General features: G+C 41.8%; 1 protein-coding gene across 1 annotated transcript in view; it reads right to left on the bottom strand.

The window, feature by feature from the left end:
* Positions 1 to 10,233, bottom strand: part of PLA2G4B (phospholipase A2 group IVB) — a 43,448-nt gene extending 33,215 nt beyond the window's left edge. The window contains exon 1 of the mRNA XM_045015417.1: positions 10,136 to 10,233. Within this exon, the coding sequence (XP_044871352.1) occupies positions 10,136 to 10,159 (24 nt within the window). The 5' untranslated portion in view covers positions 10,160 to 10,233. The remainder of the gene's footprint in view (positions 1 to 10,135) is intronic.
* Positions 10,234 to 12,193: the final 1,960 nt, after the last annotated feature.

Here is a 12,193-nt window from a genome sequence, read left to right as displayed (position 1 = left end):
GCTACTGCAAAGGTGGTCCAGGGCTTGGACAAGATCAGCACATGGATGAAGAACATCTAGCTGAAGGTGAACTTCAACAAGACAGTGATGAGGCAGATGGGAAGAGGAAAGTTCTTTGAAGAGTTTTTTGTCTCGTTTGGTGATAGTTTCACACCCACCATAGGTCAGTTCAGTTTGTAGTCTAAGATCACTTTTGCATTCCTCATTGATTCTAAGCTCTCACATAGCAGCGTCTATGAGTAATGCTATCTACCATATCTGGTTGGCTTGGAGGCCCCGTCCCATCCTTGAGGATGATGACCTTCATCACCTTTCCTCTAGACTACAGCAATGCAAAATACCTGGGCATGAAGCCTTCACTGCTTAGGAAACTCAAACTAGTACACAATGCTGCAGCACATCGCCACAACAATACAGGCTACAACAAGCACATCACCCCTATCCTCTGCTCTCTACACTGGCTTCCCACAGAATACTGAATCAGGTTCAAGATATCAGTCCTTATCTTCAAAGATCATCCTAAAGTCCTAGGCACAATGGAACTCTCAACAATAAGAGCAAAGCTCATCTGTGCAGAAGACAGAGTTTTCTCAGGGACCAATCCAAGCTGTGGAATGAACTCTCCCAGGGACTAAGGACCATCACAAACCTAACCACCTTCCACTCTATGAGCAAGGCACATTTCTTTGACCTTGTCTTCTCTAGCATACGAACAGAGCAATTAGTACATTTAAAAAATCCTCTGCCAAAACAAGACGCTGCATTGCATGTGCTTCTCCCTCTGGGAGGAGGATGAGAGAACAAACAACATGTGACAGATGTTAGTCATATTGCTTAATGCACTGCTGGAAGGTGCTTACATGCTATAGTGATAAATGTAGAGCAAGAACCTATGCAGAATAGAATAGAATTTACTCCAAATTATCTTCTCACTCCCTTCTCTCCCTTCAGTCCCCAGGCCTAACAGCTCCCTTTGTGCTAAATTGTACCATTCCCAAGCTCCCCATTGTGCTGCTGGGGAATGTACAGGCTGTTTCTTTTTCCTATTCTTAGCTTCATGCCTTTCATCATGCTGCCCCCTACATCTGGAAAGCTAGCCCTGTCCCCATCAGCCAAATACCCTCTGTCCTTCCACAAACCCCTCTTTAAAATCTGTCTCCCCAAGCAATCCTTGCTCCTTTCTTCTTAATCAATAATCCCCCACATCCTCCCTTTCCTGTGCTGCTGTTCTATTATTTAGGCTGTCAGCTCCTCAATGCAAGTAATGTATGTTATTGATGTTTAGAAAGCAATAATTCACAGCACTACAGAACTATTGTAGAATCATAAACTTTGATGAACGAAAGGTGCAGGGTCCTCACCCTTCCCAGTCTGTTTCTGTGCCTTGAGCTGTAGCTCTCTGGCTGGTTAGGAGCAGGGGGTAGCTTTGACTAGATAGGAAGAAGAACATGTTTGCCCTGAGGTCCCTTGATCATGTTCTCATCAGTCCTTATCTCTCGCCATAAGAAATCACCTGGCAGCACACACTCTTCTAGAACATACTCTTAACATTTGGAATGGAGTTTGAAAAATATTATGCCATAAATACACAGGAGATTTCTCTTCCCATCTTGCAGTATAGCAACTCCTGATGTACCCTACCTTTGTTGGACAAAAACATGAGGAGAGAGAAAACTTTTTGTTGTTTTTTCAATATTTTAAGACAAAGAGGCAATGAAATTACACCATAGGGTAGACATGTTCCTAAAGTTTGGGCCCCCAGACCTCTGTATGCTGTGTACATTACTCATCCTGCTGACCCTGGAAGCTGGAACCCAGTTTCTGGAAGGTTACAGTACCAATCATTTGCTGGATCTGCTCCCCAGCTTCTAAAACAGTAATTCATATGCCTACTAGCACCAAAAAGATGGTACTCAATCGTCTCTTCTGCTTATAGGCAGTCTCTCTGGGATACCAGTCCAAAACCAAAACCTTAGCATTTTAACAAAGGAAATCAGGACATTTAGAATAATAAAATAATAAAAACTTGGTTCCAGAAATTTTGTATCAAATGTCAGTTTCACCAGCAATTTAGATGGATATCCACTTCCCCACTGCTTCTCTGTCCATAGGGAACTATTGATTTGCTTGCTTGATCAATTAACAATAAAGAGTTTACTAAGACCTTGTTTGGATATAGGACAAGGAAAAGCCATTTAGAAATAGAATCTGGAATTTACACATCAAACTCTAGATTCCAGATCTAAATGGCTCTCTCAGCCATAGTCTCAAACCAGTCCCACTATTGTCTCTACTATTAGCTGTTTCTCCTATGAGAGGCAGTTTCACAGCATGCAAAGTCCAGCTGGGAGCGAAACTTCTAAGATCAGATCTAGAAATAAAGTCCTTGATGTGTTCATGCTGGATCCCAAGTTGGCCATATTTCACCTTCATCCCAGGCAAAGCTAAGTAACTCTTTGGGCCAAAGCCAACCCTGCAGTGTAACTTCATTGCCTCTTGGATGAAGATTTTTCTCTTGCCCTTGCAGCAACCTGTAGTTAGCTCAATAGGTCTATATCGAGCAGTGGGTACATCTACTCAGTGACTTCTAGCTTGGTGCAACTGTTTCCTTCGGTGTGATACAATTTTTCTCCACTCCTGTATAGAGGAAAGGGATGTAAGTAATACATCTTACACCATACGGAGTCACTCAACATATTCATCATTATTTTTAGATATTGAGATTTTGGTTCGGCTAATTATAAAGTGAGGCTGTTTCCCAAATTCAGAATGAGACATAATATCCTAAGAAATAAAATCTATTAAGGAGGGATTGCTACAGCTATGCAGGAAGAGGAATTTCCATGTTAGAGGAAATACCCTGAATTCAAAATTAGTTTTCATGCTGAATCAGAACAAATCACTGTGTTTTACATTTTTTCTAAATGAAATTTCATCAGAATCAACACATCCATGGAAAGTTTCAACCTTAACAAAACAGTATTTTCTGATAGAAAAATGTTCCATCAGAAAATGTTGGACCAGCTCTAGTGATGATTACAGCCAATACCAGAAGAAAAGGCCCTGATGTGAATATCAAATCAAAATTATATCATCACTTTGGGCAGTAACTATGACCAAAACTTCTGTAGAAACCATGGTGATGCATTGAGACTATAAGAATAGTAAAGAGAATTTTCTAGATGTTATGATGTATTTACGCTTTCTACAGAACTCTAACTTCAAAAATAAAACTGCTAGTCCATGGTTTCTAACTATGATTGCCCTGTCAAGATGCTGAAAAATGAAAATGTCCCTTCAAATGCTCTTTATAAAAAGCATTAGCTGGTATAATAGGAAGCTAATGCCTTCAGAATGTACATGAAGCCTTCTGTCAGTATAAAAGATTCAAACTTAATTATAGGTACCCTGAATGAACAGGTCCACACCCCTTCTGGGTGGCAAAAGGGATTTGTAATGTTTGAATTGTTTTTAACCTATTATTCTTAACGTTCAGCTTTCAAAACATCAATATGTACCGCAACCTTAACTTCACCTCAAAGGGTTTTGTGTGTAAGAATGCTATAAATAGCATATGATCATCAATGATTCTCCTCAAGTTGCAGCATACAACACTGTCCCTCTTACTTTGTTTAAAACCTCAGAATGCCCTTTTTTCCCCTTACTTTTTTCTGAATGAGGTATAAGAGCTGGGATATTGGTTTTGAAATAACTCAGTCTGTACTGCCTCCACTATGCTGTAGACCCTTTTCTATCTGTCGCCCTCTCTTAAATACGCCTGTGAGAAAATAACTCAGACTGTTAACAATTCTGTTTACCTTTAGTAAAAAGTAGGAATTATCCCCTCACCTCCCAACAACACTCCTTAGTGGAGAGCACAAGCCCAGACATGAAGAACTTCCACTAGGATAGTGGAGGTACAGAACGACACCCAAATGCCACATCAGAACTTTCCCTGCAGCTAAAGCAGGACTAAAATATGCTGCATTCTACCACAGGCAGTCACATCGGCATCTCAAAGGATCCGGCCTGAGTCTGCTTCGGGGTAGGAAGTTATTTGATGAGAAGTGGCACAGATGCTCCACAGCAGCAGGGTTTCTGACAGTCACCAAGAATACTGGGTATTTTCTTACCTTACCCGTAGAGTTCTCCATTAATTGCAAGTTAGGCTGTGGTGATGATGGCAAAATCCCAACTGACTTTTGAGCAACAGGGCTGTTGGCTGCCAGGAACACACACAGCTTGATGTTGCCTTTACACTGATACACCCAGCAGGGCAGGTGTAATTTATAGAGACTCTGAGATCCACCCCCGGACTCCTATATGCAGAGAAAACAGTCTGCTGACGTGTGCCCCAGTACTTGGGGTGAGGGGAAAGATGCAGCTATCATAACACTTCATATGCCTGGTGGCCAGTAAGTGCATACTACCATGTTCAGAGGGGTTATCCCTAACATCTCTACCAAATCATGCCTACCCATAATGGTTTTTATCCAACACTTCCAAAAAGCACAATACTTCCATAAAGAATGAGGATGGGAAGAAATCCTTGAATCTCAGCCACAGATGTCTACGGTGAAATGTCTCATCCCCAGATTCTCAGCTCAGCCCATTCTGTACTGGGATTTTTTTTTATATGTAGAGTTTTGAATCTTTCTATTTACCAGCATAACAGGATTTCCTCACCTGGCGAATGGGCTCTAAAGAAGGGGGGGTTCCCAGGCTAGCTCAGGAGTGCATGCGGGACAAAGGAAAAAACCCAATGAGGGCAGGGAAAGCAGCTGCTCATAATCTTTGCTTGTGGGTAGAACACTGGGTGATTCCTTGAAAGCGCCTACCTTCCCTCCCTGCTCCCAGGGTAGCCTCTAAAGCAGCTGTTGTAGCAGCTCATGTGTGCAACTCCACAGGCCCATGCAGCTGCACACCAGCCAAACTATTCTTAACTGTGCAGCATTAAGCTCAGCCATGAGAGTGGAGATGGCCCAGCCCCACAGAGCCACTAATGGACATCCACTACAAGTAGCATGCACCCTTACAGTAAGGAGGAGGATGGGGAGAGGGAGCTACCTGAAAGAGGGCATTAAAAACAGTTAAAAGGAGAATGGAGGGAGAGGAAAATACACTGGTAACAAGATAAGAAGGGGAAAAGTAGAATTAAAAACAAAGGAGAGGAGAGAGGAAAACTGGACAGAAAAAAAAGAGATAGTGCAGCAAACATGCTGAGGGATGGTATGAGGGGGTCAGGGTGAAGATGGGGAGAGGCATCAACCCATTTAAAGGGAACTCCAATAAAAATAAGTCTGGGAATTGTGCTGCAAGGAACTGAGAGAATTAATGTTGAAGGCCTCCCTATACCCAGAAGTAGTGATTTGACACAAAGTATCAGACTGTTTCCCTTTTACAACACAAACAGGAGACACTTTGATCTAGACAAGATATTTCAAGCTAAGTAGCAGCAGCCCTTAATTTTAAATATAAATAAATATAGAGTATTTCAGCTATTCTATTATGTCATATTATGACATCAATAGAAGTAGTAGGAGTGCACATGCTGCATTACTACTACTGATGTCATGAAATAATGTAAACATAATAAAAATATTAAAAGGAAAATAAAATTATTTAAATTCTGGAATGATAATTTTCCTATAATTTTTAAACAATTTTTGAAACAAATTGTTCTTGCATTAAGGGTCCAAGTCTACCACTCTTCTAACACTAAGGAGTAACCTACTCCACAAGTAGTCCATGGATATCTTTGTAAGAATGACAGAATCTAGCCCTAATTGTAACATCAGTGTAGTTAATAGCTTTATGTAAAGAGATCTAACCAACAGTAATAAGCTGTGGATCATAATCAAAGGGCCAGATACTGCCTGTGCATCAAGGCAGTAAACAACAATACAGAAATGACACCAAATTTCCAAAGATTCTGAAAATTTACTTCCTTTGAAAAAAGCTGTGGACAAAAATACAGTGTGGGCTGGTGAAGACCAATCCCAGGACCCCTGAGCATGCCTTGCTTGTGCAGAGCAAATAAGTACCAGTGGACTATTCTTGTCTCAGCAGACTTGGAGGACTGCATTGAAGCATGAGGTGAGAAAGGCTATGCCTATAGGAACATAAAGGCCATGACAATGAGACACAGGATGCAAGCACTATTAAATTCATTGCAACAGCAGTCTGGTTTCCAGGTCCAACTCACATACTGAGTGATCAATCCCAACATGAATACAACAGGACCATGCGAGTGGACACACAAAGCATGTATAAGTGGCAGGAGTTAAAACAAGATCCTAGGTAGATATCTGAAGAATTTAAAGCAAGATCCTAGGTAGATATCTGAAGACACTTGGACTGAAATGTGTCTGAGACAGGCAGGATAGGTTGAATCAGGGGCATTCAGTAGAGCCTCTACAGATCTGCCCAAAGACTTCAAACTCAGATCCATGACAGTTAAAGATGGAAAAGATATATTAGCTCAGCCCATAGAGGACAGGTCTCTACACTCCATTCTGTAGTATTTCATTCAATCTAGTTTCAGACAGTGAGACTTTCACCACTTCCCCATGGAAAGAAGTCAGATTGTGGTAGAGTGCCCATAATTTCTTTTGTTTGCAGTTCCAGGAATTCAAGATCTCCTCAAACTCCTTGATTCACACAATGTTTGAGGCATCTAGAACTGCCACCCTTTCTGTATGTCATTTCTTAAAATCCAGGAATTCCATATACTCTTAAATGGCTATTGAAGGAAATGGGAACCCTTAGCATCCAGCATCTCCTTAGCAAAGGATTTTAAGCCCAGGGTTCTAGGGCTTAACTCAACAGTGTGGTGTAAGGTGGCCAATGAGCCAGGTAGGCCCGGAGATGCAATAAGTCTGCTTGGAACTGAAGCACAGTAGTACAAACCATCTACAGGGCCCAGAAGCCTAAAACTGGGATGGGGCCAGATTGGTGAAGAGATGTACTGATTTGGTGGCTCTTGCAAACAGCCTCTGTCAGTGGCACTCCTATGGAACTCTAGATTTCAGAGGTGCCATCCCCCATGATCACCTCTAGCAAAGCTGCCTCTCCTAGGTGGAAGAGGAGTGTGAAAATTAACTATAGGGTTTTCTATACAGTGTATGCACATTGGAACCCTACAGTCTCTCACTCAGTAATAGAGATCATGCAAAACTTCATATACATACAAATAGCTCATACACTCACATACTGTGATGCAGGATTCAAGAGGATATCTACAGGCTATTACACATTCACACGTATGCTACAAGTAATTGTCGGCCAGGTGCTGTTATGCAAGCTGTTAATTCTCTACAACTTCACATGACTCATCAGTAAAGCTGTGCAGGAACTGGCATTTCCATTGCACAGAAAATTTGCATTTCCAAACAATGTTTCACTCTGAATAGGAAAAAAAAGTCAGAAATAAAAGATTTTTTGAGGAACAGACATCTTTGAAAAATTCCATTTCAGAAGAACCAAAACAGAATTTTCCAAAAAAGTTGAGGCTGGCTCTCTGGCTCCCCACCCAACTTGCCTCCAGCCCACCCACCCAGCAGGCAACATGAAGAGCCAGCCAGTGAGTTAGATAGCCCAGCGAGCTGGCCAGCCTGCCTGCCCACCCACCAGTTGGGCAAGTCTGGGGTGATGGCTGGCTGGGGCGCTGTGGAACCCAGGGAGCCAAGGAACCAGAAGCCTGGCATCTCAGGGAGGTAGGCAGCCTGGGGACCCAGGGAGCAGGGCATGTTCCTACCTAGTTTCAACTGAATCAACATTTTCTGATGGAAAAACTATTCCATCATAACATTGACTAGTTCTACTCATCAGCCATCACCTCCTTGGAATCAGAGTCTGACTTCTTGCATACATTGAAACTGTGCAACTGGGAAGTAGTAGGATTCTGTAGCAGAAATATTTCCTTCTCCTCCTCCTCTTCCTCCAATACTGTAAGCAAACAGCTGACTGATGTGTCTTGGTTTTCCGAGCATGCAACAAGTTGTGCAACAATGAAACAATAATTCCAAAAAATTTTAGAAATAAAAGCAGCAGTTATTGGACAAATATACATACATCTGTGCAACATCCACAAAAGGGTTCAACAGCTCTCAAACTGCTTGGTAACAATCCCTGACCTCCAGGTATATTCAGCCAATGGGAATGTTCTGGTGATATAATACATGTAACTTTATAGCTTTTTAAGTGTTTGTGTGGTTAATATGAAAATTGGCCTAACCTGGTCTGTGGATCTCAGACACAACTCCAGATGTCCTGACAAATATTTGAATTAAGCTTCTCACTAAAGCAGATACTAATTTTCTAATTCACCTTCTGATTCTTGGGGTATTAGCCACCAACTTCAAATGGGAATTTTGCATGAGAAAGGTGAGCAGGTTTTAGCAAGTCATTTGCTATAGCAACATACTACACCCATCTTTTGAACTTCTTTCAGAGGTGCAAGAGTCTCCTATGTGTAGAGCAGCATTCAGATGGGCAGCATGGCATCACTGGATTCAGAACATAAGCATCCTCATGTATGTACACATGGATCTCAGAGGATGGGGCAGTCTGACTCACACTACTGTCTCTGGATATGTTGCTACTCCCTATTGTGCCATATATTTACTGGCAAACCTGCCAAGTCTGTCAGAGTACCCCCCACAAACATGCTTGAAAGATGAGCTGCATAATAAAAATGTAACATGTGTGTGTTTGTAAAGCAAAATGTATCACGTAAGTGATGAGCGCCAATTATGACTGTGTGCAGGAATGCTTATGTGACTGCACAATAAAACGGGGCTAAATCATTTTTTGGATTTCTGTCATGCCTTTCATCTGAGATGTTCAAAGCCTCTCAACACGCCTATGAAATATGAATTATTAGCCCGCTTTAGTGTATGATGGTGAAACCAATGTCAAAGTGATTTGCTTAAGATCACACATTTAACCAGCAGTTGGTAAGAAGCCTGGGTATCTATGCCTCCTTATTTCAAGCAACAGAACTAGGAATAAACACTTAAATACTGGCTTCCAGCCCTGTTCCCTAACCCCTACACCACACTGCCTTCCTCCCAACATAACCATCAGTAGTAACCTCCCTCCTGTCTCACATTAGCCACATTATGTGCCCTGCCTGTGTCAATATAAGCAGCAAAGAATCCTGTGGCACCTTATAGACTAACAGACGTTTTGCAGCATGAGCTTTCGTGGGTGAATACCCACTTCTTCGGATGCAAGCAGTGGAAATTTCCAGGGGCAGGTGTGTATATATAAGCAAGCAAGAAGCAAGCTAGAGATAACGAGGTTAGATCAATCAGGGAGGATGAGGCCCTGTTCCAGCAGCTGAGGTGTGAAAACCAAGGGAGGAGAAACTGGTTCTGTAATTGGCAAGCCATTCAGAGTCTTTGTTTAGTCCTAAGATGATGGTGTTAAATTTGCAGATGAACTGGAGCTCAGCAGTTTCTCTTTGAAGTCTGGTCCTAAAGTTTTTTTGCTGTAGGATGGCCACCTACAAATTTAACACCATCAGTTTAGGACTAAACAAAGACTGTGAATGGCTTGCCAATTACAGAACCAGTTTCTCCTCCCTTGGTTTTCACACCTCAGCTGCTGGAACAGGGCCTCATCCTCCCTGATTGATCTAACCTCGTTATCTCTAGCTTGCTTCTTGCTTGCTTATATATACACACCTGCCCCTGGAAATTTCCACTGCTTGCATCCGAAGAAGTGGGTATTCACCCACAAAAGCTCATGCTGCAAAACGTCTGTTAGTCTATAAGGTGCCACAGGATTCTTTGCTGCTTTTACAGAACCAGACTAACACGGCTACCCCTCTGATTCTAAAATTAAAGTCTGCTAGAAGCATCATAAACTTAGGCTTCATACATGTACTTCCCTGCACTTCACCCAAATATGGGGTTTGCATGAAGTGTCTGGCCAGTGACAGCAAAACTTCTCAGGTGCTGTACTACAGAGGACATATGCAGGGTCCTACAGAGAAGGCCCAGGCTTCAATTCCCTGTGGATCCTAGGAGCCATGAGGTTAGGAGGAAACAGCCCCTGCCTCTCCAATATGCTCCCAAGCCCTTCCTCCTTGAGTCAACAGTTGGAGGAAATAGCGGAAGGTGAACCTCACAGAGTTTCCTGGGTCAGTTGCCATTCTTCCATGGGTATTCCAGGGGAGGGGCACAATTCATGTCTTAATTCATGTCTGGTTAGCTCAGCAGGTTTCTGACTTTCCTGTTCATTGTTAACACATCAGTGCGTAGGCAGTATAATTAGGATAATTATAATGATATGGCTAATCCAATTATGATATCCTTCTTCCTTACCATCAATACAGGTGCAGGGCAGGGCACAAGTAAAGAGATCAACAACACTGAGTCTATTCCAAACCTGTATTTTCACTCCCTCATAATTACCTCAGAATGCTTCTTTCTGGGGATATGTGGAGCTCAAAATTGCAACCCCTTTCAGAAGTTTCTGAGAGCTCTGCATGGCTGCAGATAACGCAGCCATCTAGTTTGAAATGTAGTCTGTTACAGGGGAGAAACACACTCAGATCTTTCACAGAAACAAGGTCAGTTCAATCAGGGAGGATGAGGCCCTCTTCTAGCAGTTGAGATGTGAAAACCAAGGGAGGAGAAACTGCTTTTGTAGTTGGCTAGCCATTCACAGTCTTTGTTTAATCCTGAGCTGATGGTGTCAAATTTGCAAATGAACTGAAGTCTGGTCCTGAAGTATTTTTGCTGCAGGATGGCTACCTTTAAATCTGCTGTTGTGTGTCCAGGGAGGTTGAAGTGTTCTCCTACAGGTTTTTGGATATTGCCATTCCTAATATCTGATTTGTGTCTGTTAATCCTTTTACGTAGGAATTGTCCTCCCTTGGTTTTCACACCTCAACTGCTAGAAGAAGGCCTCATCCTCCCTGATTGAACTGACCTTGTTATCTCCAGACTGATTCTGGCCTGCTTATTTATACCTGCCTCTAGAAATTTCTACCACATGCGTCTGACGAAGTGGGTATTCACTCACCAAAGCTTATGCTCCAATACGTTTGTTAGTCTATACGGTGCCACAGGACTCTTTGTTGCTTTTTACAGATCCAGACTAAAACGGCTGCCCCTCTGATACTAGAAACTTTACTGCTAGTCTTCCTTATTTTTGTTTTTTTTTCTTAATCTAAAAAAAAGTCATTTTGACTGGACATGCATGGTTAGGTTTTTTCATACACAAAAAACTAACATTGACATTGCTCACACTTAGTCTTGTGCCAGATGTACTTTTTTTTAAACATTTGAACAAAATCATTTGAGCAGTTGGATTCATGCCACCATGATACAGGTACATGCAGCTTTTATTTACCTTTTTTTTGCATCCAGATAACTAAAAAAAAAAAAAAAGAGTCTGCTTTAATTTCAAACTTGGTTGCAATCCTGCCTATTAACTTTCAGGTCAATTAGTTCTACCCTTATCCATAATAGACCTAGCAGCTTTTCTGCAGCTTTGTTTGGGGAAGAATATCACAACCTCTAGCTTTTTCATTAAAGCCATTACCCACTCTGGTGTCTACTTCCCCCGAGATCAGAATTTACTTTCACTGTCCAACACCTCTTCATATCTGGCCCATCTCATAGTCAGACACCAGTTCAGAGGGTCAATAAAATATTCTTATACTTAAGATAATTTTACAAAAAGAGAGGGGGGGGAAATCCCAGAATAAAGAGGTATCAAATTAAATGTTTTTAGACAAATACCATGGAAAGCATGACTAGGCTGGCACTAAGTTTCAGTTAAGAATATGGACATTACCTAAACTAAAACATGGCCCAAAAATGCATTTATTTTCTCACAGGCTGTTTGTGTCTGTCAGTTCAAGCCAATCACATGCCTCAGAGTGTTTGTGTCCTCTACTCTAGCCTATGGGCTTTCGCAGTTTCCCAACTGCACTGGGCACTTATCAGTGCATCATCTTCCAGGCCAGACCTATGTAGTTATTTCCTTTCAGGAGCTGCTGTTGATTAATAAGACAAAACAATTTTTTCTTGAAATATCATTTTTGGCTGATTCATGTCCCTACCTACCTAAATCATACATGAATAAATATCCATTTAATCTATTCATAGCAATACCCCATTTCCTTTTCTGCTCCAAGGTTGCACACAAATTTGCTTTTTATAGGCCTAATGAGTAA

This window comes from Mauremys mutica, chromosome 4 (assembly GCF_020497125.1).
Source record: "Mauremys mutica isolate MM-2020 ecotype Southern chromosome 4, ASM2049712v1, whole genome shotgun sequence".
In the NCBI taxonomy this organism is placed as follows: domain Eukaryota; kingdom Metazoa; phylum Chordata; order Testudines; family Geoemydidae; genus Mauremys; species Mauremys mutica.
Note: the sequence above shows the minus strand (reverse complement) of the source record. Positions and strands in the feature narration are given on the sequence as shown.